The sequence below is a fragment of the Rhinolophus sinicus genome, linkage group LG06 (assembly GCF_036562045.2).
Source record: "Rhinolophus sinicus isolate RSC01 linkage group LG06, ASM3656204v1, whole genome shotgun sequence".
In the NCBI taxonomy this organism is placed as follows: domain Eukaryota; kingdom Metazoa; phylum Chordata; class Mammalia; order Chiroptera; family Rhinolophidae; genus Rhinolophus; species Rhinolophus sinicus.
The window spans coordinates 133,046,122-133,059,124 of NC_133756.1; the positions used below are offsets into that span (position 1 = coordinate 133,046,122).

General features: G+C 42.9%; 1 protein-coding gene and 1 pseudogene across 2 annotated transcripts in view; one reads left to right on the top strand and one right to left on the bottom strand.

The window, feature by feature from the left end:
* The window catches only part of ZDHHC13 (zDHHC palmitoyltransferase 13), a 47,654-nt gene extending 43,070 nt beyond the window's left edge, over nt 1–4,584 (top strand). The window contains exons 16-17 of one of the 2 annotated variants that reach the window (XM_019742618.2): nt 1,566–1,663; nt 3,988–4,584. In XM_019742618.2, the coding sequence (XP_019598177.2) occupies nt 1,566–1,663; nt 3,988–4,126 (237 nt within the window). In that variant the 3' untranslated portion in view covers nt 4,127–4,584. The remainder of the gene's footprint in view (nt 1–1,565; nt 1,664–3,987) is intronic. The other variant, XM_074336120.1, reaches the window with a different exon arrangement.
* Nucleotides 4,585–11,554: 6,970 nt separating this feature from the next.
* Nucleotides 11,555–12,823, bottom strand: LOC109453122 (protein SET; annotated as a pseudogene).
* Nucleotides 12,824–13,003: the final 180 nt, after the last annotated feature.

Consider the following 13,003-nt stretch of genomic DNA (forward strand, 5'->3'; position numbering starts at 1 on the left):
AGCCTGAGATTTGACACATCAGTTCTAGTTTTCTTTCTTCCTTTCTGGACTCTTAGAACAAGCACAAGTAAATGAGACTATAATATTCTTAGTTTTTACAAGAAAGGTTAATATATCTGTATTTTCTAAGGCAGGAAAATGGACTCAGAGGTTTGGATAGCTTTCAGATACAGGAATTCAGAGCAGAGTTGATCGCTTAACAAACAAAACAGGCCAGGTATTTGAAGCCTTTTATTTCCTGAGTGGTCTTGTGAGTCATGCTTCTGACTGTATCCAGTCAGACTGAGGGCACAGACTGCTGGGTAGGACCATGGGCTTTTGTCTCGTACCAGCAGAGGTGTCAGTCCCGGTTCTCACTGCCTAAGCTGTGTGGCCTGGGACCAGTGACTTCACCTCTGTAAGCCTCTGCACCAGGTATTTTACTCGTATTATCTCAGATCCCTAAACAATCTGATGTAGATGTTAATCTCTGTTTTACAGATAAGGAACTTGATGTTTGAGTTGTTTTGAGGACTCGATGAGATAACCCAGTAAATAGTAGTAGTTTTAATGACTTCAGAGTTTTTTTTGTTGTTTTTTAAGATTTTATTGGGGAAGGGAAACAGGATTTTTTGTTGGGGAACAGTGTGTACTTCCAGGCCTTTTCCAAGTCAGATTTCAATCTTAATTGTGGAGGGTGCCATTCAGCCTCAAGTTGTCCTTTCAGTCTTAGTTGTGGAGGGCACAGCTCAGCTCCAGGTCCAGTTGCCTTTGCTAGTTGCAGGGGGCACAGCCCATCATCCCTTGAGGGAGTCAAACCGGCAACCTTGTGGTTGAGAGGACGCGCTCCAACCAACTGAACCATCCGGAGCTCAGCGGCAGCTCAGCTCAAGGTGCCGTGTTCAGTCTTAGTTGCAGGGGGGCGCTGCCCACCATCCCTTGCGGGACTTGAGGAATTGAACTGGCAACCTTGTGGTTGAGAGCCCACTGGCCCATGTGGGAATCGAACCTGCAGCCTTCGGAGTTAGGAGTATGGAGCTCTAACCGCCTGAGCCACCGGGCCGGCCCGACTTCGGAGTTTTTAAGTTGCCTTAATTCTTACCTTTCCCCAAATTGATAGATTTTAAATGTTCTTCACTTCTGATTATTTTTCATTTGGCTGTTTTCAAAGAGATACTAAGAACGAATACACAAGTTGAGATAATTGCACTGAGGCTGGCCTTACACTGTTTTATTCATCTAACAGTTGAATGGCGAATGGATTAAGAATCTAAACATGGCCATAAGCCATGGCTTAAATTACTAAAACAATTATTTCATGGCTTAGAGTCAATGCACTGTGCTTCCTGAAAGGTTAATAAAAATCAGACAATCAGAAAACAAGAATGCCCAGCTACTAGATTGACATGGGAGAGTCTAGTTTAGAGCTGCTGAATCTGCCCTTATCATGATCCTTGGTTGGAAGGCTAGGTGATAGTGTCTTTGAGGGCGTACTGAATGTTTGCCATGTTCCTATGATGCCCTGACTGCTGAGAGTGATGGAGCCTTGATGTGGTGTTTTTTGTGTACCTTTCATCCTTTTTCAGATTGCTTTTCTGGGCCTGACCTCCCATGAGAGAACCAACCTGCTGAAGCAGAGCAGGCACATGAAACAGCCGTTGTCCCTCAGGAGGACACCATACAAGTAAGTGAGATCTGTTCTTTCCACTGAGTCCTATGGAAGATGCTAGGCTAGCCGTTGGTTACCCAGTCAGGTGCTACCACCCTTGGCCATTCTGCTGTCCTCTAACTTGCTATCTGGTAGAGTTGACCTTCTTTCTTGGAAGCCTCCGTGACAGGAGTTGAGTGGTAAGGTCATGAGCCCCAAGGTGGTAAGAATTTGGGATTTGGTCTGCTGGACTGAGCACAAATAATAAGTGACTTTGAAGTTTTGCCAGGATGGGGAATCTCTCCAGTCAAACCACATGGTCACAAGGTGGCCTGTTGCTGGCATGAAGTCAATGTGAGATAATTAAGCATGTGGCTGGGAAAGTCAGCCACAAGGCTCTCTGTAGAAAGCGTTAGATTGTCAGCTTTGCCAAGATTTTCAACCTGGCTCTCTATCACCACTAATTATTTAAGCCCTATGTTTAATGTGCCCACCTGTGTTAAGGAGAAGCTGGGTTTTCAGGTTTGGGATAGGTTCTTCCCCAAGCACTGGTTACATAAAACCTGTCCTCAGTTGAAAATTAGAGTGTTTATAGAAAGGTCATTGTCTTACGATATGAACAATCAGGCTTTGAAGCTTATCTCCCTGTCACACATATGGGGTCTTGGAGGCTGGGCGTGCTGCAGAGGTGACCCAGAGCCCTCCAGGGATTTGAATGCTCACTGCATATCTCACGAGCAGTCTATTTTAAAGCACATTCATGGTACTAGATGGAACTGTTAGGCTGTTAGACAAAGAAATCAGAGCCTGGGATGTGAGTCTGATGCGTGTTTCGAGAGGAGAGAAAGTGACTTAATTGGGACTAGATGGCTGAAGTGATGGAGAGTGGAGAGTAGTGTTAAGCTTGTGATGATCGTTTCAGACGGGCAGTGATAATCAGGTCCCTTGCTCAGAGGCTTAACAGAAGAATAAATATTTACTCCACTAAAGAATGAAAGCCTTAGTGATAGAGCTGAGCCTTGAAAGTTGGGGGTGGCCATGATGGAGATGGAAGGAAGGACATTCCAAATGCAGGAGAGGAGTCACAGTAAGGACAGAGGTGAGAGAGCTGGGCACGTTTGGGCATTGCTGAGTAATGGCAACGTGAGCTGGAGGAACTAATGGTAAGGCCTTGAAAGCACTTTGACTCCAGCTTCCAAATCCTGCCCAAACCAAAGCTTTGCTTGTTTGTCCTCCTCTAAGTGACTCACTTACCAACTAGCTCTGGAGCTGGTCCCTATAAATCCCTAACATGTCTCCCCGCTTCGACCCCATCCATTCCATGTAGTCAGCCCTCATCCTGGGAAGCCGCCTTCTGGGTAGTGATGGGACTTTCCTGACCAGTGTCACTAACCAGCCGCAGCGGTACAAGCATCCTCACACAGATATGTTCTGATGTTTGTAAGGGGATGGGTTAGGCTTGGAAGATAGGGCACATGCATAAAAATACACGTTCCTCATCACTGGAAGAGATAGCAGTGTTCAGGAATTCAATGGAGAAAAAGTGGTGCTGAAGGTTTTGTGGTCGGCGAGCCTCCAAAGGGGCCATGGCCTTGACCTGGGCCTGGAGAAATGGTGGGACTTGAAAGGGTGAGGGGTTACCGGAAGTCAGGGGGGGCAAAGAGGGGGAGAATGGCCCACGCAGTTATGATTATGGGAAAAATAGAACCAAAGTAGCTGCAGCAGGAGGTTTGTAAAGATGAGTTTGGGGAGCTAAATGGAGGCCTCTTGGGGCTTATTGTACAGGGCCTGGAACACAAAGATGAGGGATTTGGATTTGAGCCTTTAGGCAGAGGACTGTCGTTAAAGGGTTTTGATTGGGAGGCGAAGGGTTGTGAATACATCAGAGTTTTTGGAGGACTAGACAGTCTCCAATATATAAGATGAATTGGAAGGAATTGAGACCGGGGTGTCATAGAAAGTTCAGAGAAAACCCATCGTGACTATCTTGTCTGGCCTATCGATCTGCCTTTTGAGACAAGCAACATTTGAATTAGGGCAGTGGGAATGGAAGGAAAGAAACTTATTGACGGCAGTGACCATCCTAGTGAATGGGAGAACCAAAACGAACTTACCTAGTTACTAGGCAGAAACCAGGGAATCTCAAAATTAGGGATTTGGTTCCACAAATGGAACGGGGCTTCAATTTTAAGGTCCCATAAGCCCAGGAACTGTCTGGTTCACCTCTGGATTCCTGCAGGAGCCTCAAAGGGCATTGTATATTGTAGGATCTCAGTGTATGTTTATGGCTTCAGTGAATGTTTGTCAAGAGCTAACCAGGAAATGTAGTAAGACGACGTGTTCTCTTTCTTTCTTGGCAGCCTTGGGTTCACACAGAACCTTGCAGATTTCTTTCAGTGCGGCTGCTTTGGTTTGGTGAAGCCCTGTGCAATAGACTGGACGTCACAATACACCATGGTCCTTCACCCAGCGAAGGAGAAAGTTCTTCGCTCAGTATGAAGAAAAGCAACCCAGAGCTCTCACTCTGATTTGTTTGTATTTAAGTTCATGCCCTGTGGTCTGAAAGTGAAGTGAAGATTTAGAGGTCACCTAAGCCCAGAGGAAAACACAGGTGGCTTTTAAAGCCGTTTGGTGAAAACATAAGTTCTCGATAAAGGCACTACACTTTTTTTAGATTTAGCAAGATGGACTGTTCGTAAGCAATCTTGGCAGACATCTGAACAACTTTTATACTTTTCACAAATGCAACTTACTTTTGGCGGGGGGATAATATTCACTAATTATGAGTAAATGTGATATTTTCAGATACTTGTATTGGCTGTTTCAAATAGTACTATTCTTTAAACTTGTAATTTTTGATAAATTATTTGTCTTTGTTTTATCGATAAATATGTAAAAAAATATTTAAATAGACATACCTGTTTTGCTTTCACACTTAATAAAATAATTTTTTTGTAGTTGAGACTTAATTTCTGACAACGCTTCTAGAATCTTAAATTGAGAAAAGGTATATATAAGACAAAGAACTCATTCATGATTCCAGTAATGAGCTGAGTGAGACCACTGTTAACACCAATAAGCAAGATTTAATTTACTTTTCCATCTTACTTAGAAAATTGAACATAGGAAATCTTAAAGATTAATTATTATTTTTTGCCTAGTATTATTAATTATTAATATTTACCCTTAAAATATTAGACTGGTGTGATTATAATTGCTAATTTCGCTTGTTCTGGAGAAAATGCAACCCTGTTTCCCCGAAAATAAGACCCAGCCGGATAATCAGCTCTAATGTGTCTTTTGGAGCAAGAATTAATATAAGACCCTATATTGTATTTATATTATATTATAATATTATATTATATTTTATTACTTTATTTTATTTTATATTATTTTATTTTATATTATATTATACCTGGTTTTATAGTAAAATAAGACCAGGTCTTATATTAATTTTTGCTCCAAAAGACGCATTAGAGCTGATTGTCCTGCTAGGTCTTATTTTCAGGGAAACACGGTAATTGAACTGTAACTCTTGATATTGTGTATATGCCCCTGGGCATGTCACTTTCCTGCTGGAAACCCTTTCATAGGTTCCTATTGCTCTTGGGGTAAAAACTAAAATTCTCATCACGACCTACAAGGCCCTACATAATGGAACCTTGTTTTGTTTACCAGTCTCACTCTGGACCAAGCTGTGTACTCTAACCCTGTTGACCTTTCAGTTCTTCAAGGATCCACTCTTTCTTCTACAGAGCCTTTGTAGATAAGGAAACTAAAACCTCAAGAAGTTTGTATCTTCTCCAAGGTCACATAGATGTGTACTAAGTGGGGCAGCCATTCTAGAGTCCCAGTCGCCTAGAATACTGCCTGACACGTATGTATTCAATTAATGTGTGAATTTGTTGAATGAATGCAGGACGTGATATGATCAGAATTGTGTTTAAAGTCTGATTGTTAGTTGGGGGACAGAAGGACTTTTTCAAGCTATAGCCTCTCTCCCTCCTTTCTCACTTAAATATCTAATAGGTATTTAATCTTAACATACCCAAAATTGAAACTGGACACTAAGTTCTAACCTGTCCTCACCCACACAAATAAAAAATAGATTTAAAAAGTAGAATAAAACATACAATAAATTTTAAATAAATAAAAAATAAACAATCTAGTTCTCTACCCTCAGTCTTCCCCATATCAGTTGATCAGAAACTCCATCCTTTCAATTATTCAGACTAACACCGTAGAATCTTTTCTTGATGACTCTCTTTCTCATAATGCCCCAGAAATCCTGTTGGCTCTATCTCTGAAATACAGCCAGAATTGAATGCTTCTGGCCACCATTGCTGCTACAGTTGCAAGTTACCGTCACCTTGGGCTGTATTACTACAGCCCTCCTATTTGTTCCCCATCTTCTGCCCTCACCTGGCTCTAAGCAGCCAACGTGATCTTTGTAGGACAAATTGAATCATGTCACTGCTCAGCTCCAAACCCTCCAGTAGCTCCTCTCACCACGGGAAGAGCCAACGCCCTGACCTTGACCCCCAGGGCCCCACAGGATCTGACTGGCTTCTCCCGCTTTCCCTTTGCTCATCCCACACACCTGCCATGCGTGCTTCTGCCTCAGGTCTTTCCCTGCCTGTTCTCTGCCTAGAATGCTCTTCCCCTAGATGTCCGTAAGGTGAAGTGCCTTCTTTCCAGCTTTTTTCAAACGTCCGCTTCTCAGTGAGGCTGTGCTCGCCAACATTTTATAAGTTGTAATGTCCTTTTCTTGCACTCTTCCTCCTCTCTACTCTCTCTCTTTTTTCTGTAGCACTTATCACCTCTAACATACTATGTAATGTATTATGTCTATTGTATACGGTCTCTCCGCCCCATTAGAATATAAGGTCCACACGGGAACTTCGTTTTGTTCACTGATGTTCTCCAAGACCTACAATATTAGGCCTAGCACATAGTATGTGTTCAATAAATACCTGAATGAATCTGTTGAATACATTTGTTGGCTGAATTGAAGGATTTTTAAGTAGGATGTGATGTGATCGGAGTTGTAATTGAATACTGATTCTCAAGTGGGGGACAGAGGACTTTTCCAAGTTATATCTTCTCTCTCACCAGGCCCTGCCAAGTAAGTATTCTCAACTCGTGGTCCATAGACCGTTTACGTTGGAATCATGCACAGGGGGTGGGGGTGGAGGGGTAGTATCTGGGATCGTGTGATCTAAAATTAAATTCCTCATGTCAGGCCTTTCAAATCAGTACCTGAGAATTGAGTTCTAGAATCCATATTTTCTTCAGGTTCCCCAGATGATTCTTAGGTGTACATGCTATTATTTGAGAATCATTTTTACCTAAGGCTCTTACCCCCACCATTCTATTTAGGCTTTCCCTCAGGTACACAGTGTGAAAACTGAAAAAAAAAAAAAAGGTTGAGGATCTGTATTTTATAGCTAGACACCTTGGGTTTGAATCCCGGATCTACCAATTACAAGCTACTTTCCTCTCTTTGGTCAAATGTCTTAACTTCCTAGTGCCTCAGTTTCCTCATGTGTATTATGTGGATAATAATAGCACATACCTCCAAATGTTATGAGGGTTAAATGTTACTACATATAAATAAAGGCTTAGACTTGTGAATGGCACATAGTAAATACTCGATAAATGCTGGCTATTCAGAAATCTTTGGAAAATAAACTGTGGAGAGAGAGAAGCCAGTGGTAGGGAAATGTGTGAAATTCAGCTTCTGTCCTCTGTGTTGTGGCTCTGTGGCCAGGATGCTGAAAACGACAATCCCCTTCACGCTGACTTTCTATTAAGTTCTGCCAGTAGACTGGGAGGGGACGAAGGGACTTACTCCATTCTACTTGATGGCTGTTTCTCCCAGTGTTGTTCAGATAGTGGCCCTTCACCCTGACAGTGACAGTTGGAATCAGTGTCTAGCTTTGACCCCAAAGTAGCTCCTTTGTCCCCTCTTAGGAGCACCCGCAGTAACCAGGCAGGGCTCTCTCCTCCGAGATCTGTCTCCTAGTCCCTGGGAGACCTCCACGAGGCATCTAAATTAGGATGCCCCCCGTATCTTGTTTCCTCAGCCCCAGAGGTGGTAGCTGCTTCCTGCAGTTACTATCTCTTTCTTAAGTCAATGTGTTTCTCTTTGCTTTTTAACAAAGATTAGCACCTGTTCAGCCAATTGCCTCTATTCTCTCTGTTAAAAAAACTAGTGTGGTTTCTGTTTTTCTGACTGGATCCTGGCAGATACAGAATGTTAGAGAGACGCTTTTAATAATGGTCGAGGCAAGACGAAACGAAGGCTTATACGCGATCCAGCAGGTCCAGATTACTGATTGAATGTGGGGGGAAGAGGAAGAATCAAAGACGACTTTGAAGTGTTGAGCCCAGTGAATGAGAGGATGACGATGCTATTTTGAGAAGGAAAACAGTGTGGAGAGACTGGGTGATGAGCTTGGTGGTTGGTGCCTATTGTTTGAGGTACTTGCAAGCTACCTAGTGGAAAAGGCTAGAAAGCATCTGGAAAAAGACCAGAACACGGATGAAAGTCATCTGCAGAGATGGATGAGATTGCCATGGGAGAGAGGTAGAAAAATGAGATGAAAATGAAAAGGGGAGTTGCCCTCCTGAAACAGGAAGGTCAATTCTATAAAGAGACCAAAGGTGACAACCACTGCAAAAAAAAAAAATCTGAGAAGGGCAGGAACGTGGCCTTATGGAATATGGGTTTGGGGAACTGGAGGAGGAGGAGGAGAGGTCTGGGAAGAGGCTGGGAGGAGGATAATCAGAACAGTGTCATAGAATTCAAGGAGGAAACTGAACTTCACAGAGGAAGCAGTCAGTGTTCAGGAGCTAAGGAGAGGCTGAGAACAACAACTGAGGAAAGACCAGAGAGTTTATGAATAGGAGGTGGGGTCAGCTGGGGGTGAGGAAGGGACCGGGAAGCCTGATGCTGACATACTAAGGACTAAGTGAGATCTAGTCTTACACTTTGGCTCGGAAACAAGGGAGGAGAAGGCCATAGCTTGGGAGTGAACAGCAGGGTTTTGTTTTCATTCTGTCTTAGAACCAAGGCAAAGCCAATCATGTTTGTTGTGGCCCCGGGGAAGGTGACGGTTATGCTTCATTCCTTTCCCCAAATACCTGTATAGTCACATCGGAGACAACACGTTCGAATCACTTTCACAAATATTGGGCAAACTTCTGACTCTGCTCCCTGTGATTTAAATGGACTGGATGGACACTGAACAGTGAGAAGTGGGATACGTCAGATGTTAACACATCCACTATTTCAGGGGGGTATTAGTCAAGGTGAGTTAATGCAATAATAAATATCCCCCAAATCTCAGTGGCTTAACACAACATAAAGCTTATTTCTGCCTCTTGTCACAGTCCGTTTAGCTGTGAGCAGGTGTTCTTCCATGCAGGGACCCACACTCCTTCCCACCTAGTGGTTGCACCATTTGCTAGGGCCTCAGTGTCCACTGGGCCTTCTACATCCACAGATATGGAGAGAAGGGAGACTCCCGGAGGTCATGGAGGTCAGGCCTTTGGTTTTGGTTTTTCATTTCCAAGCTCCTTCACGCCAGTAGATAATAATCTCTAAAATTCTAGCAAAATTTACATTTAGTTCAGCCCACACTCTCCCTCGTCACTTACTGCACAAATGTTTATAAAGTGCCTCCTACTTGTCCAGCACTGTGAATGCAAGCGTGCCACATTCTAACAAGAAGGCAGATGAGAATTCAAAATTCAACGCAATGAGACAAATGCTATGCTAATTATATACTGGCTCTGGAAACAAAGGTGGATTAATTCTCAGGTCATGCAGCAACGATTTTGCAGAGGAGATGGCATTTGACCTGTGACTTGATTAATAGTAGTTTACCAGGCGAAGGAGTTGGGTTAGAGGGGGAAGATGGAGGGTGTTCCGTCTTCCAGATATTCCAGGCTAAAAGAACATCATTGGCAAAAACATGATGGGGTGAGGGTACTTGGCATACTTGGAAAGCTTTAAGTCTTTGAGTGTAGTGGAGCTTATATGGAAGAGATTGTCTAAAACTAAGTTGAAGGGGCAAACCCAAGCTCCGATCATCAAAGTTCTTACATGACATGCTGTTATGTGCCGAATTGTGTCACACACACACACACACACACAAATTTATGTCGAAGCCCTAACCCCCAGGACCTCAGCATGAACTGTCTCAGCAGAGACAGAGTCTTTACAGAGGTGATTAACTTAAAGTGAAGTCATTCAAGTGCTTCCTAATCCAACATGACCAGTGTCCTTGTAAGAAAAGGAAGTTAGGACACAGACACACAGAGAGAAGACTGGGAAGACGCAGGAAGAAGGTGGTCATCTACAAGCCATGGAGAGAGGTCTGAGAAGAAACAACTCTGCTGGCTCCTTGATTTGACTTGTAGGCTGTGGAACTATGAAAACATCATTTCTGTTGTGTAAGCCACCCAGTCCATGGTACTTTGTTACAGAAGCCCTAGCTGACTAATACACATAACAGAACAGGAAAGAAGGGCATGTATTCTAGAGACATTTTGGAGTCAGAATCAAGGTGGCTTAGGGGGAGAGAGAGGGGGCAAAGCAAAGGATGATTGAAGTTTCTAGCTTCAGTCTCCTGGGTGGATGGATGGTGGGACTAGTAACTGAAGTGCAGCAGAGGAGGAGAAGTTCACATTGGCAAGTCATGTCACATGTGTGTCTTACCCCTTTGCAAGCCTGGAAGTCTCCAGCATAGCGTACTTCCTAGCCAAGGGCCAAGGTAGTATACGGCTTTCAAAATCAGTGCAGGTTAAAGGGGATTTGGTTTAGTTAGTTTCGTTTATTACTGGTTTTATTTGAGTAGTTGACAATGATGGGATCTCTTATAAAGCTCTGGTAAAAAGTTAACAAATTAAAAATATACTATCCTATGCTTCCTTCCCCAGAGAATGTAAAACGTGCATCCTCAGGCTGTTTTGGTGGAACTCAGTGGCTGCATTACCCCAGCAGGAGTCTCTGGACAAGTAAAGCATGCGTCTATGTTATCTCTTCAAAAGTGGATGGGACATAATCTCTGTCAGCTGTTTTTTTTCCTGAACCATTCTATTAATGCCAATCAAATAGAGAAAGTGATCATATGTAATTGCATTTTGAGCATCAAAAAAGAACTAGATAAATACATAAATAAGTAATAGTGCAGGGCCTTGACCATGGCAGCATGTAAGCAGCCCTGAGTAAATGCTCATTTTAAAGAAAGTCCTTGGGATTGGAGCATAGAAAAACCCATAGTTTAGTTAAGTGCTTCAATCATTTCTTTTTCGTAGGCGAGAATTTTAAAAGTGTCATCTTAAAATGCAAGTATGTCTGTTAAACATCACAGTTAAACATGACGAAGGAGAAACCATATTGTCAAAATGCCCACTTAACCCACCCAAACATCTTAAACCCACCGTTTGCTCACCTTCTGTAACCCCATTTTATTTTTTAAACAAGAGAAAGGAGACGGATACCTGTTGGAAAATGCTAACTGTCCATATTCACATAGAGACACAGTGTATTCCCTGAGCCCAACATACAGACAAAGGAGGAAAAAGCTAGAAATCTCTGCACTACTACACAGGGAGCTAGCACCCTCCAGCTTCCTACAGAGCTAAGGGAGCAGAGCGTTTTTCTTTTTTCTCACAGAGCACGGCAGTATTGATTCCATAAAGGTTTTGTTGAGACAGGAAGGGATAAAAATGAATTTGGAACAGGAAGGGGCAGAGATTCTTTTCCCACTGTCTTCTACTCAAGGTATTTCCTCCCAAATAAGGTGAGAACCATGGTGTAAAGGAGAGAAAAAACACCTCAAAAGCAGGGCAACTGAGCACAAGGGGAAAAAAAAAGACTGCAACTTGCTTCCAGGGACTGGAGAACATTTGAAACGGTTAGAATCCATCAGTGCTCCATTTGTCATCTCTTTCATCTTCGTCTCTGTCCTCCCCACCATCATCTGCATCTTCTTCACCTTCATCCTCATCCCCTTCTTCATCAGTATTTTCCAGCCCTTTTTAATTCTTCTTCATTTGCTCCTTCCCCTTCTTCCTTCCCCTTCTTCACCATCCATGTCAGGAACCAAGTAATAGATTTGGCCAACTGTCATTTGATGGCTTCTGACTCAGTTGCACCTGCATCAGAATGGCCAGTAAGGCTGGTAGAGAAGCTCTCTGCTTCCCCATGCTGTCTCTTCCTGCCGGCTTTGTTCTGCATTGGACTCGAACGTTTGGTCAAATCCTCTCCAGATTTCCATTCGACTTCAGTGGATTTGAAGATGGATCACCACTCTCCTTCAGATGAAATTCTTTGGACAGAACTTTATTTTCGAAGGAAGAATTTTCATCAAAATAAAAATCTATTCTGTAACTTGATTTAATATCTTAAAAATTCTGTCACTTCGATGCTTGTCAAATAATGCAGTGCCTCTTTATCCTTATCCCCAAGCAGATCAGACACTTGTGGATGGTTGACAAATGTTGTTACCCCAAAATTTGGGATTTTGGCGATCAATTCTGACCGCTCTTGAGAAAATGGTTGGTAGAGTTTGTTATGTAGCTGTTCTACTTTTAAAATCTCACTGGCTTGTTCTTTTAGTCTAGTTTGTTTTGTACTTCATCAATATGTTCAGTTGCGTCTTACTGTTCTGTTTCTCCCTTTGGCAAGTCCAGACAGGTCGATGTCAGCTGGAGGCAGTCTCGGTTTCTTTGTTTGAGGTGGGAGTGAAGGCTGGTGTTTGGGGGCCATTGTGAGGAAAGTCTGAGACTGAGACCCAAGGGAAGATGGATGTTGGGAAGAAGCTCGGAGAACTTGAGCACTTCATAATTTTTATCAAGAGATTTTAATTGGTTTTCATTTGCTCCAAATAATTCAGAATTGCATGGTGGTGGGAGAAATGGCTATGGTTGGTAAAAGCGGAGGCTGGGGAAAATACACGCTCCAGCCGCTGAGAACTTGCTGAGGAGGCAGAGAGACATTTTTAATTGGCTGCATTTCATCTGTGAGGCTGGCAATCTGAAGTAGGGGACGTTTTAAGAAAATTGCTAAACCCTAGGGGATTGTTCCAGAATAAAAGAAAATCATCCTCATGTCATTTAAAACACAGATGCAAACTCTACATTTTGTTGCCATTTCTGAGTTTTCATGAAATGTGTAATATTGCCAAGCCTGTGATAGGACAAAAGGATCAACTCTTCAGCAGTTTTATTAGTTTTGATTTTCCTTTTAGAATTTGCTATCATCTTGTCTGTTTCCTCCGGGACCCTGTTTTCTTCTCTGTTAGCAGTAAGTCGAAAGAAACTCAGCTGACAGACTGGAAGGAAGGCTGTTTTCCTTTGCCCCTT